Here is a 14,389-nt window from a genome sequence, read left to right on the forward strand (position 1 = left end):
TTTGCATTATTTGAGACATACTTAAACCAAAAAATTATTTGTTGTTTGTCTACAATCCAGATTCAGCTTAGCATCTTCTGTTTTTCCTGGCAATGTTAGCCTCATCCCAGACCCATTGAATCAGAAACTTGGGCTGGGAACCAATAATCTTTGCTTTAACAGGCCCTGCAGGTGATTAAAGTTTAAGAATTACTGCTATATTTATGTACTTCTAAAACATGAGCCTCTGTTCTTAAAGACCTCCTTTTCCTCCTTAGCTTGTTCTCCGGGTTACTGAGCAGTCTCTTCCTAGCATGCTAGAACCCTTCAGTTCAGTTCAGTCGCTCAGTCGTGTCCGACTCTTTGCAACCCCATGAATCACAGCACGCCAGGCCTCCCTGTCCATCACCAACTCCTGGAGTCACTCAAACCCATGTCCATCGAGTCGGTGATACCATCCAACCATCTCATTCTCTGTCGTCCTCGTCTCCTCCCGCCCCCAAGCCCTCCCAGCATAAGAATCTTTTCCAGTGAGTCAACTCTTCCCATGAGGTGGCCAAAGTATTGGAGTTTCAGCTTTAGCATCAGTCCTTCCAATGAACACCCAGGATTGATCTTTAGAATGGACTGGTTGGATCTCCTTGCAGTCCAAGGGACTCTCAGGAGTCTTCTCCAGCACCACAGTTCAAAAGCATCAACTCTTCGGCGATCAGCTTTCTTCACAGTCCAACTCTCACATCCATACATGACCACGGGAAAAACCATAGCCTTGACTTGGTTGGCAAAGTAATGTCTCTGCTTTTTAACATGCTGTCTAGGTTGGTCATAACTTTCCTTCCAAGGAGTAAGCGTCTTTTAATTTCATGGCTGCAATCAGCATCTGCAGTGATTTTGGAGCCCAAAAAAATAAAGTCTGACACTATTTCCACTGTTTCCCCATCTATTTCCCATGAAGTGATGGGACCAGATGCCATGATCTTTGTTTTCTGAATGTTGAGCTTCAAGCCAAACTTTTCACTCTCCTCTTTCACTTTCATCAAGAGGCCTTTGAGTTCCTCTTCACTTTCTGCCATAAGGGTGGTGTCATCTGCATATCTGGGCTTATTGATACTTCTCCCGGCAATCTTGATTCCACCTTGTGCTTCTTCCAGCCCAGCGTTCCTCATGATGTACTCTGCATATAAATTAAATAAGCAGGGTAACAGTATACAACCTTGACGTACTCCTTTTCCTATTTGGAACCAGTCTGTTGTTCCATGTCCAGTTCTAACTGTTGCTTCCTGACTTGCATACAGGTTTCTCAAGAGGCAGGTCAGGTGGTCTGGTATGCCCATCTCTTTCAGAATGTTCCACAGTTTATTGTGATCCACACAGTCAAAGGCTTTGGCATAGTCAATGAAGCAGAAATAGATGTTTTTCTGGAACTCTCTTGCTTTCTCCATGATCCAGCGGATGTTGGCAATTTGATCTCTGGTTCCTCTGCCTTTTCTAAAACCTGCTTGAACATCTGGAAGTTCACGGTTTGCATATTGCTGAAGCCTGGCTTGGAGAATTTTGAGCATGACTTTACTAGCGTGTGAGATGAGTGCAATTGTGCGGTAGTTTGAGCATTCTTTGGCATTCCCTTTCTTTGGGATTATGAAGACTGACCTTTTCCAGTCCTGTGGCCACTGCTGAGTTTTCCAAATTTGCTGGCATATTAAGTGCAGCACTTTCACAGCATCATCTTTCAGGATTTGAAATAGCTCAACTGGAATTCCATCACCTCCACTAGCTTTGTTCGTCGTGATGCTCTCTAAGGCCCACTTGACTTCACATTCCAAGATGTCTGGTTCCAGGTGAGTGATCACGCCATCGTGATTATCTTCGTCGTGAAGATCTTTTTTGTACAGTTCTTCTGTGTATTCTTGCCACCTCTTCTTAATATCTTCTGCTTCTGTTAGGTCCATACCATTTTTGTCCTTTATTGAGCCCATCTTTGCATGAAATGTTCCCTTGATATCTCTAATTTTCTTGAAAAGATCTCTTGTTCTTCCTATTCTGTTGTTTTCCTCTATTTCTTTGCATTGATCACTGAGGAAGGCTTTCTTATCTCTCCTTGCTATTCTTTGGAACTCTGCATTCAGATGCTTATATCTTTCCTTTTCTCCTTTGCTTTTCGCCTCTCTTCTTTTCACAGCTATTTGTAAGGCCTCCTCAGACAGCCATTTCGCTCTTTTGCATTTCTTTTCCATGGGGATGGTCTTGGTCCCTGTCTCCTGTACAATGTCATGAACCTCTGTCCAGAGTTCATCAGGCACTCTATCTATCAGATCTAGTCCCTTAAATCTATTTCTTACTTCCACTGTATAATCATAAGGGATTTGATTTAGGTCATATCTGAATGGTCTAGTAGTTTTCCCTACTTTCTTCAATTTCAGTCTGAATTTGGCAATAAGGAGTTCATGATCTGAGCCACAGTCAGCTCCTGGTCTTGTTTTTGCTAACTGTATAGAGCTTCTCCCTCTTTGGCTGCAAAGAATATAATCAATCTGATTTCGGTGTTGACCGTCTGGTGATGTCCATGTGTAGAGTCTTCTCTTGTGTTGTTGGAAGAGGTGTTTGCTATGACCAGTGCGTTCTCTTGGCAAAACTCTATTAGCCTTTGCCCTGCTTCATTTTGTGCTCCAAGGCCAAATTTGCCTGTTACTCCAGGTGTTTCTTGACTTCTTACTTTTGCATTCCAGTCCCCTATAATGAAAAGGACATCTTTTTTGGGTGTTAGTTCTAAAAGGTCTTGTAGGTCTTCATAGAACCGTTCAGCTTCTTCAGCGTTACTGGTTGGGGCATAGACTTGGATTACTGTAATATTGAATGGTTTGCCTTGGAAACGAGCAGAAATCATTCTGTCGTTTTTAAGATTGCATCCAAGTACTGCATTTCAGACTCTTTTGTTGACCATGATGACTACTCCATTTCTTCTAAGGGATTCCTGCCCACAGTAGTAGATATAATGGTCATCTGAGTTAAATTCACCCATTCCAGTCCATTTTAGTTCACTGATTCCTAGAATGTCGACATTCACTCTTGCCATCTCCTGTTTGACCACTTCCAATTTGCCTTGATTCATGGACCTAACATTCCAGGATCCTATGCAATATTGCTCTTTACAGCATCGGACCTTGCTTCTATCACCAGTCACATCCACAACTGGGTATTTGTTTTGCTTTGGCTCCGTCCCTTCATTCTTTCTGGAGTTATTTCTCCACTGATCTCCAGTAGCATACTGGGCATCTACCGACCTGGGGAATTCTTCATTCAGTATCCTATCATTTTGCCTTTTGATACTGTTCATGGGGTTCTCAAGGCAAGTATACTGAAGTGGTTTGCCATTCCCTTCTCCAGTGGACCACATTCTGTCAGACCTCTCCACCATGACCCGTCCGTCTTGGGTGGCCCCACATGGCATGGCTTAGTTTCATTGAGTTAGACAGGGCTGTGGTCCATATGATCAGATTAACTAGTTTTTTGTGATTATGATTTCAGTGTGTCTGCCCTCTAATACCCCCTTCCAATACCTACCGTCTTATTTGGGTTTCTCTTACCTTGGTTGTGGAATATTTCTTCACAGCTGCTCCAGCGAAGTGCAGCTGCTGTACCTTACCTTGGACGAGGGGTATCTTCTCAAGGCCAGCCTCCTGACCTTGAACGTGGAGTAGCTCCTCTCGGCCCTCCTGTGCCCACTTAGCCACCACCTCTAGGACGTGGGACAGCTCCTCTCGGCCACCGCGCTGACCTTGGGCGTGGGGTAGCTCCTCTCGGCCACGCTTCTGCGCGTGGTTAGTTGCGCCGAGCTAGAACCCTTAACCCGTGGTAAAAATGGTTTCTGTACAATTTAGGAAATGTTTATTATTCCCAGAAGAAAAGAGCAGTGACCTGAAGTATTAATAGTATGTATTCTGCAGTGCTCTGATTTATTTTAGCTGATCATTTTATGTAGGATTACAGTCTGCTATGACCTTCTGCAGGAAATAGATATTTCAGATAAAGAAACTAAATATTTATAACCTTTAAACACAGACCAGACTGTCCTTCTTTGGATTTTATCCATCCCTGGGGAGGGCTCCTTCTGTGCCTGCCTCACATTCTTAGGAAGTCCAAGATTTCAAGTAAACCATGAAGACTATTCAACTAAATAGAAATTCAAAGGGCAATTTGATAACTGATTTTAAAGCCTGCAGCCCAGTTAAAAACTACAGAATAAGTGACAGAGGACTTTTAATTTAGTCCTATTGTCATTATTTAGTTTTCACATATTAAGCATCTGTTTTGTGCCAGGCACTGTGTTGGATCTTATTCTCCCTGTAGCCTTCTTTCTTTTTTGTGTTTTCCTGCTTCCCCACCCATGGTAGAGTGTGTTTACACCTAGTATCCTCTCATCTCTCACCCCACGCTGCTTTTCTTTCTTCTAACCTCTTGTGTGACTAAAATAGGAAGTTGGGTTCTCTTTTTTTTTAAGTATTCATTATGTTATTGAATAAAACTGTGTTGTCTCTTACTAAGAAAACTTTTTGGTTCATATTATATGTTTATTTATAAAACACTTTTATTTATATCCTTTTCTTCACTACACCCCACCCCACATACATGCCCACTGTGATTAGTAATACAAAACTTCTGACTCTTAGAAGGCAATTATATGAAACAATGAAAGATACCAAGTTATCTTCTGAAGCAGAGGTGGGCAGACTTTTTCTATAAAGAGCCAAAGCTAAGTATTTCAGGCTTTGCAGAGCGTATGGTCTGTCATAATTAATTCACTCTACCATCCGTCATAGTACAAAACTAGCAAGAGATAGTACATAAATGAATGAGGATCTATATTCCAATAAAACATATTCCCAAAATTAGGAGGCAGATATGTTTGTAGTTTGAACCCCATTCTAACATGAATTTCTTAGGTAACCATCTCAGTTTCACATATAATTCTGTTGCCTCTTCCAGCATACTAAGAGACCTGGTACCTTTTGGTAAAGTTACTAACAGGCAACTTTAGAGAAAATAATAAGCAGTGTTGCCAGCAAGTGTTTTTTTTTCCCTTGTGAACTTTTTTTTAATAAAGCAGTCATACTCCTGCACAAAAATGGCTCATGGGGTAATGTTCTATGTGTTCATAAGTCACATGGTTATATTTACTTGTGAAAACTCAGAAAATGTACGAATTTGTAGATTCATCATATGTAAGTTTTATATCAAAAGAAAAAAATCTGTAAACAGTGATATGCCTGCTTGCTGAGGTATTCAGGAGATATTCTAATGTCTTCAATTTACTTTTGTGCACCAAAAAAAAAAAGAGCCTTCCCTGGTAACTCAGATGGTTTGATCCCTGGGTTAAAAAGATCCCCTGGAGAAGGGAATGGCAACCCACTCCAGTATTCTTGCCTGGAGAATCCCATGGGCAGAGGAAAGAGTCAGGCATGACTGAGTGACTAAGCATGCATGAAATGGATAGACAGAAATGAAGCACAGTAATTACAGTAAGTTACTAATGCTGGAATATGGGTGGTGGGCTTACCTGTGTTGCTGTTAAAAAAAAAAATTTCTAATGCAAAACATTTGAAAAAGCAGGGAGACTACCCTTGTATTTCTGGAAATACTTGAAGTATTGAAAGGTGAAATTTCATAATGTCCACAATTTTCTTTCCAAATGATTCATCAAAATATGAGTTTATTTTGAAAGAAAATATGGGATAAAAATATTAATTAAGAATCAGAGCTAAGGGTTGGTTTAAAGGTATTCATTTTGCTATTCTTTTGACATCTGTGTAAGGGATTAAAATTTTGCAAAATAGAGAGTTGGGGAAAGAATAAAGATAATAAACAATCATTCAAAAACATGCTGCTAAAACTAAAATATCAAAATATTGCTATTACTGTCTTATTTTCCTATCAGATTTGAAATCTAGATCAAGTAAAACACCAGTTACAAAATATATAAAGAGAACAGGTCGCAATTTTGATTATGGTATTTCTCAGGAAAAATAGAGTGCTGCCTAAGGAGTGAGTATGTTGGCTTTACTTTTACAGAGCAAAGGCTGATAATAGCCATCATCTTGGTTAAAACAGTCTTTTCTGAAATTTATGAGAATTTAGTGAATGATAAAGGTGTCACAAATCAATGGGATAGAAAAGATGATTTTATCAGTCGTGCTTGGACAAGTGCTCTTTGAGGGGGAAACAGTTAACTCTTCATATCACACTGTATACCAAAATAAACTCCAAACGGATTGAACCAGGAATTGTTACTTCGTAGATAAGGTTCCAGGAAACCTAACACTTTCATGAGATTCTCAGTGGGATCTGTAGCCCCAGAAGGTTAAGAAGCACTGGATTAAAGCTGAATTGTTAGGGGGGAGATAGCTATAGGCGAATATTTATCTGATTTGGAAAGGTAAAAGTCTTCAAAGTTTGAAAGCATTTAAATAAACCACAAAGGGAATATAGATCTGTAAGTACATTAAATAGTAAATTTAAGAGAAAACAGAAATATTTGCAGGAACTATGACAGAAAAGAAGTTGATATCCTACGTAACTAACAGTGCGTGCAGTTATTAAAACCTAGTAAAAGATAGACTATGAATCAGTTCACAAAAGAAGGCAGAAAAATTATTCAGCTTCATCTAGTGATCAAAGATCTCCAAATTAAAACAACAGAGTACTTTTCCACTCATCAAATTATCAAGGAAAAGTGTTGAGCAAGTATTAAATAGGATGGACACCTTTGTGCGCTGGTAGCAAGCATTCTAGACAGACACCTCAAGAAACTTAGGAAAATGCATGCCCTTTGATTCAGTAATTTGACTTCTAAAGATTCCAGGGAAATAATCTCATTTATGTTTAAGGTTGTGCATCATGTTGTTTATACTTAGAAAAATTATCTAAATTTTTTAGAGGGGGAAGGATTAAATGAATTATGTTATATCCATGTGATGTGATATTATACATCTTTACAAGCTACGTTTTTTTAAAAAAAAATACTTAATGGCATAGGACAGAATTCATGATATAATTTCTGAGGAAAAGTACCTCCAGACATATATACATTGTTACCCCTAATATGAAAAATAAATATATGAGGACTATAAAACTGAGATTAAATATATCAAAAAGTTAAGAGCCACCCCATGGACTGCAGCCCGCCAGGCTCCTCTGTCCATGGGGTTCTCCAGGCAAGAATACTGGAGTGGGTTGCCATTTCCTTCTCCAGGGGATCTTCCCGACCCAGGAATCGAACCCAGGCATTGCAGGCAGATTCTTTACCGAGATTAAATATATCAAAAAGTTAAGAGTAACTATCTCTAGATGACTTTTATGTCTTTCTTTGTTTTCTAAATTCTCAAGCATAACAGGCTTCCTTGGTGGCTCAGACAGGAAAGAATCTGCCTGCAATGCAGGGGACCTGGGTTTGATTGCTGGGTTGGGAAGATCTAGATTCTAGAATACATACTTGCATGCAATGCCTCCCATACCAGCAAATTTTATTCTGTCTTCAAAATTGATGTCTTCTTAAAATCAAAAATCCTCCACTGATACAGTGAATTATTCCTTAATTTGGTTTGTGCTTCGTTGCAGATTACTAATTTAATTTGGGCTTCCAGAGGCTCAGCCGTATAGAATCCACCTGCAATGCAGGAGACGTGAGTTCAGTCCCTGGGTCAGGAAGATCCCCTGGAGAAGGGAATGGCTACCAACTAGAGTATTCTTACCTGGAGAATTCCATGGACAGAGGAATCTGGCAGGCTACAAACCTTGGGGTCGCAAAGTGTCAGACACGACTGAGCAACTAACACTTTCACTTTCAAGCCAATATCACCTAAAATACACTTTTAAAAATTTATTCAAGTAGTTTATGAATATATACTGGTGTTTAGAAACTCAAGCAATACAAAAGAACATAGAGTAAAAAGTGAGTGTTCTTCTCATTCCTCAGTCCCTCTTTTCTTCCCAGAGGAACCCGTTGTGAAATAATTCAGTGGGGTTTCCTTTCAGGTTGTTTAAAATAACAATACACTAGTTTTTAAAAGCAGCAGTAGAGCAGTCGGAATACTTGGCTACATAAGCAATCAATAGTAATTTATCAAGCTTAGGTTGAAAGCAAGTGTTAACAAAGTCTATGATGCAAGTTAAATTACATTTTCCCTTTAACAGATCATGCAGATAATTATAATTTCAGCAGTAATTAGGATTCTCGAGTTAATAGCAGTAATTACTTGACAAAACTGAGCATCCAACCGGAAAAAAACAACCTTAAAATAGAAGTCCAAGAGAGTTGACCTTGGGGTGAAAGAGTTTGTATCCTCCTTTTTTTAAAAATTTAGTTATAGCCATTGTTTTCTGTTGGCCTGCTCTTGTCTGTACAGTCAGATCTGCCTTATCCATGAGTGGATTAAATACTTAGCAGATTAATAATAGAAACCTAAGACCTTTGCCAGCACTATTCTTGTTTCATATATGATTTAAACACAGAGACAAATTTGAACATATATGTCTCTGCCTGTAATTTAGATGTAAACATACACATTAGTTTCATATTAATTGCCAATAAGAAATTGACTGTTTTGCTGTCTTTGCTGAAGTGTTCACAGATGGTTATAAATCAGGAGGTTTTCAGACTGGACCTTGAGGAACTCTTCAAGTACTGGGGCCAGTGGGGTGTTTAAGTTGCAGGCCTTTAGGCCTAGGCCTAATGACCCTGTTCCAGCCAAAGCCCAAATACATAGCACACAGAACCATTATTCTAGACCGTCTTTGCTTGTGTGGATTACATCTACTGATATTTACCACATTATACATTAAAGCTGAGAAACGGTTGAAATATTCACTTAAAAAATAATACTGGTAACAAAATATTTTGTGAAAATAAAGGAAAGTAGCATCGTTTTATATTTTTGCTACTTTTCTTTGGTGTGGAAGTCAGCTAGAGGCTTGTATCTCTTTCTGCATTCAGTCCGTTGATTTGGCACGTATCATAAAGTTTCCAGAAATTTCTGCTGTATGCTTTTGATAGAAATGAAGGTGAAATAACATCTTATATTACTATTGAAACGGTTTCAACCTCAGAAACACCCTGAAATGATCTTCCCCGACCACACTTTAAGAAGTACTGTTAAACAAGTTTATTCAAAGTTTATTGGTCTATTTTCACTGTGTAAAAAGCAATTATAAATTTTTATTTGCCAGATTTTTTCATTGGTGATGAGTTTTTTTGACAAAAATGATTGGTTTTCAGATTAGTATGATTATGGTTTCCAGTTAATTATTATCTGTTTTTTTCCTTCCCTCAGGTGTGTTTGGTGTCAGAAAACAGTACATGATGAGTGTATGAAAAATAGCTTAAGGAATGAAAAGTGTGATTTTGGAGAATTCAAAAACCTCATCATTCCACCAAGTTATTTAACCTCCATTAATCATATGCGTAAAGACAAAAAAACAGATTATGAAATGGTAATCAGCGTTTATTTTTCTTTATATAATTGATTTCCACAAAGTTATTTAAGTCAGTGTAAAACACTGAGAACTGTGTGTGTGTGAAGAATCATTATGGTAAGCCATGATACCCTACCCACTTCCTAAAGATGTGCCATGAACTTTGGCACTTGAGTTCCTTCAGATCTAAAGAGAAATTGGGATGTGTTATATTTTGGGCTTCCCTCGTAGCTCAGTTGGTAAAGAATCTCCCTATAGTGCGGGAGACCCGGGTTCGATTCCCGCGTCAGGAAGATTCCTTAGAGAAGGAAATGGCAACCCACTCCAGTGGACAGAGGAGCCTGGCAGGCTACAGTCCATGGGGTCACAAGAGTTGGACACAACTTAGCAACTAAACCACCACCATATTGTGAGTGTTAGTCGCTCAGTGGTGTCCAACTCTTTTTGACTCCCATGGACTGGAGCCCTCCAGGAGCCCTCCAGGCTCCTCTGTCTGTGGGAATTTCCAGGGAAGAATACTGGAGCAGGTAGCCAAAAGGCCCAGGAATCTGTATTTGTTTTAAGTGTTCAGATGACTGATGAACAGCGAGGTTTGGGACTCATGATTATTGACAGTAAAAAGAAAACAGATTTTTCCTCACATTCCTCTGAAGAATGTTTTCCTTTGGAACCTCATATAGGGTGCCTGGAGACAAGAATTTACGTTGCACATTAGATTCTGCCACAAATAATAGTGAACATTCCCATCAGGGAAGTCCAAAGTAGACATTTTAAAATTTAAAAACATTATGTTTAATGTTATTGTGATACTTTTTTTTTTTTAATGCACAACCCCTTATGTACCTGAATTCAGTCTGACATCATAGGAAATTGAGGATCACTAAGTAAAACCAGGGAACATCTTCATTAATATTTATACCCACAAGGAGAAGGGGAGAGGAAAGAAGTGGTTAGATTAGAGAAACATGAATTTAATTTGATTTAGGGCTTTGTACAAATCTGGATTCTTGAATATATTTCTAAATACACCATTCAAAAAAAAAAGCTTGAAAATTAGAGTACATCCAGAAAAGCACAGTCAGGGTTAAGAGAGCAGAGATCAGTGTCCCTTCTATGAAGGGCTGAAATGTGTTGCATGGGAGGCAAGACTAATAAATTATACAATGCTTCCAGTGATTGAACACAACAGTTCTATGGAAGAAAAAATGAGATTAATTCCTTACTTCAGGAATCAAAAGTAGAAAGTTACTGAAAGGCAGATTTTTAACTCAGTTTAAGTCAAAACTTTCTAGTAGTTTGATTTAGCAGTGGAATTCCTTGTTAAGTGAGTTCCTTCTTACATGAGTACCCAAGTGTATACTGGATAACTTATCTAGAATAATGTAGAAGAGATTTATATTAATATATTAACCAGAAATTAAATTAGTTCATCTCTTTCCATTCTTAGAATTCTTTGATTTTTATATTGTACTGATTGGGATAGTTGATTTTTCTCTCAGCAGACTTACAGCACTGTTGTTAATAAGAAATGAAAAACTACTCACTGTCTTTGAGATATTGAAGTCTTTTAACTCACATTAATTTTTTTAGCTCGCCTCTAAACTTGGAAAGCAATGGACTCCATTAATAATTCTGGCCAACTCTCGTAGTGGAACTAACATGGGAGAAGGATTGCTGGGAGAATTCAGGATCCTCTTAAATCCTGTCCAGGTAACCAAAGAGGAGACCTTTCTTTCTGTAGTAATCTTTTCATTTTTAGTTGTACATTTTCCCTAAATTATAGTGGTTGTTAATGTTTTAAGCAAGTAATCACCTGGTTATAGGGAAGAATAATAATTATGAAAATAGTATTGACCATCCTAATTTGTGAAGAAAGAGGGATTCTCATGGTGGGGATGTAAACGGTGCAGCAACTTTGGCAAATACTTGGACAATTTCTTAAAAATTCAAAGTTAAATTTCCCATACCACATAGCACTTCTAGGAATCTACACAACAGAAACGAAAACATACATCCCACAAATACTTTTATGCAGATGTTCATAGCAGCATTTTTCATGATAACCCAAAAGTGAAAATATACTATTGCCCATCAGTCAGTGGCTCAATAAAACAGAATGTAACGTACCCATACGAATGGAATATTCAGTGATAAAAAAGAATGCTAGTACATACAGACGACAAATTAAATGAACCTCAAAACATGCGAGTGAAAGAAGCACAGTGCAGGGGATCAAACTGTATGATTCCTTTCATATGATCTGTTCAGAAAGGGTGAATCAGTGATTGCCTAAGACTAGAGCTGGAAATTAGGAGTGACTGCACATGGACATTGGGAAATCTTACTGGACCAGCGAAAATGTTCTAAACTGAATAATGCACAGCTCAGTAAGCTTCCTAAAAGTCATTTAATTGTTCAGTTTAAGTCAGTGAATTTCATTATATGTAAGTTATACCTCAATTTTGAAAGTAAGAATAAAAGGTTCATGCCATTGAGAGTGAGATGACACGCTAGCAGCTTCTACTTTGAAAAACTAAACAACCCATTGTGCAGCAATCATTCTTTCCAATTTGTAAATTTCCCTTTCAACATTACACAACTTTAGAAAATATAAAAATAATTTTACAAGGAAAGAGAAAGGGAAGTTCCCTGGGAGTTCAGTGGTTAGGACTTGGCACGTTCACTGCCACAGCCTGGGGTTCAGTCCCTGGTTGGGGACCTAAGATCACACAAGCCTCACAGCAAGGCCAAAATAAATAAAATTTTTAAAAGAGAAAATCACCTGCAGTACCTCTACACAAATACATCAGTTGTTTTCATTTGTCCGTGTTCTTTCCATGAATTGTGCATGCATTTATATGTTAGCATTTCTTTAAGTTTGCATTTACCTAAAAGTATGTTCTCCCATGTTGCAACCTAGTCCTCATAATTATATATGTGATGACTAAGAAATCATCAAGTGGATGTATCCATATTTATACAATCTCCTGCTGATGGAAGTTGAGTTTGTCTCTACAGTTGTATGATTATAAATAATGCTACAGTGAATATCTTTATACACAGTTTTTTCATCTTTTGAAATATTTTCCTAGATCATTTATAGAATTATAGGTATTATGGATCCTTTCATCTTTGTGTCATTTTACTCATATTGCAAAACTGTTTTCCAGAAATGTGTACTAACTTGCACTAGTAATGAATTTTTTAAATCCTATATAGAATAGGAAGCACTAGTTAAAGGTGAACTTAGAGTCGGACACGACTGAGCGTCTTCACTTTCACTTTTCACTTTCATGCATTGGAGAAGGAAATGGCAACCCACTCCAGTGTTCTTGCCTGGAGAATCCCAGGGATGGGGGAGCCTGGTGGGCTTCCGTCTATGGGGTCGCACAGAGTCGGACACGACTGAAGCAACTTAGCAGCATCAGCAGCAGCACAGCCTGGTTTTATGTGAACATAAAGGTGGCAGTATTGTATAGTGGATAGAATATAGGATTCGATTTCTGTGTCAGCACTTAATTACCAGAGGAAGCATGGGCAAGTTATTTAACCTTCTTGTCTCCATTTCCTATAGAATGCTGTTTGCTCTTTTTAGGGGCAAACAGAGTGCTTTTTTAGGGGCAGCATTAGGGCTTCCCGTGTGGTTCAGCTGGTAAAGAATCCGCCTGCCATATGGAAGACCTAGGTTCGATCCCTGGGTTGGGAAGATCCCCTGGAGAAGGGAAAGGCTACCCACTCCAGTATTCTTGCCTGGAGAATCCCAGGGATGGGGGAGCCTGGTGGACTGCCGTCTATGTGGTCGCACAGAGTCGGACACGACTGAAGCAACTTAGCAGCAGCGGCAGGTCCTCATCTAGAGGGAAATTATCCTCACAGGTGGGTGACAGTGTTGGGTAAAATAATTTTTTCCTTTTCTTTCACGTTACAGGTTTTTGATGTTACTAAAACTCCCCCTGTCAAAGCCCTACAACTTTGTACTCTTCTTCCCTGTAACTCAGCTCGAGTGCTTGTCTGTGGAGGGGATGGGACTGTCGGCTGGGTCCTGGATGCCCTTGACGAAATGAAGATTAAGGTATCCATCCTTTAGACCTCCTTGCCTCTCACAGAAGCACTTCCAAGAAAGTTACACAGTATTTGTGGTTATATTTTTTATTATGCAGGTGAATATTGGAAGACCTTGCCAACTTTGAATATTGTGATTGAGGAGTTATTATTTGTATCTTTATTGCTTTGGGCTTTAAATTTTACCAAATATTATTACCCTCCAGATAGTCTGAAGAGAAAAATCTAAAATAATCTTCTGTATTGTAGGGACAAGAGAAATACATTCCACAAGTTGCTGTCTTGCCTCTGGGAACAGGCAATGATCTATCCAATACCTTGGGGTGGGGTACAGGTTATGCGGGAGAAATCCCAGTTGCACAAGTCTTAAGAAACGTGATGGAAGCAGATGGAATTAAATTAGATAGGTAAGTTATACTTACCCTCAAAAGTGATTTCTTGAGCTTTGGGAATATTACTTGAATTATAAATGAAGACTTGGGTAGTTTAAAGTTCAATGTAGTTTAAATGTAAAAGACTATGTCACTTGTACTTACGTATGGGCACTGGTGTTTTATTTTGTTGCTGTATATTGTGTTATGTAAATCATAAGTTAGGTCATAAGTTAGGCTGAGTACTCCTCTCAAGATTTACATAGTCATTTAAATGTATTTATTTCCCAAAAACTATTTTAACAAAGAACCTTATATACCAGGCATCCAGAGTTGATTGGTTAATAATTATAATTAACTGACAATTAATTTGTTAGTAATTACTGATTTTTTTAAACTTTTGTTTTTAGATGGAAAGTTCAAGTAACAAATAAAGGATACTACAACTTAAGAAAACCCAAGGTATGTTTTTAGGGCTGCAGCTGCTAGTGGTTTCAACAGCTGTGATGGAG

The 14,389-nt window shown here is 38.5% G+C and overlaps 1 protein-coding gene across 2 annotated transcripts in view; it reads left to right on the top strand.

Moving 5' to 3' along the window:
* Positions 1 to 14,389, top strand: part of DGKE (diacylglycerol kinase epsilon) — a 33,255-nt gene that overhangs the window by 3,195 nt on the left and 15,671 nt on the right. For both annotated transcript variants that reach the window (XM_055399015.2, XM_055399025.2), the window contains exons 3-7: positions 9,303 to 9,462; positions 11,035 to 11,154; positions 13,373 to 13,516; positions 13,756 to 13,913; positions 14,288 to 14,339. In XM_055399015.2, the coding sequence (XP_055254990.2) occupies positions 9,303 to 9,462; positions 11,035 to 11,154; positions 13,373 to 13,516; positions 13,756 to 13,913; positions 14,288 to 14,339 (634 nt within the window). The remainder of the gene's footprint in view (positions 1 to 9,302; positions 9,463 to 11,034; positions 11,155 to 13,372; positions 13,517 to 13,755; positions 13,914 to 14,287; positions 14,340 to 14,389) is intronic.

The sequence above is a fragment of the Moschus berezovskii genome, chromosome 20 (genome assembly GCF_049115385.1).
Source record: "Moschus berezovskii isolate FMDL1 chromosome 20, NW_MosBer_1.0, whole genome shotgun sequence".
Lineage (NCBI taxonomy): Eukaryota > Metazoa > Chordata > Mammalia > Artiodactyla > Moschidae > Moschus > Moschus berezovskii.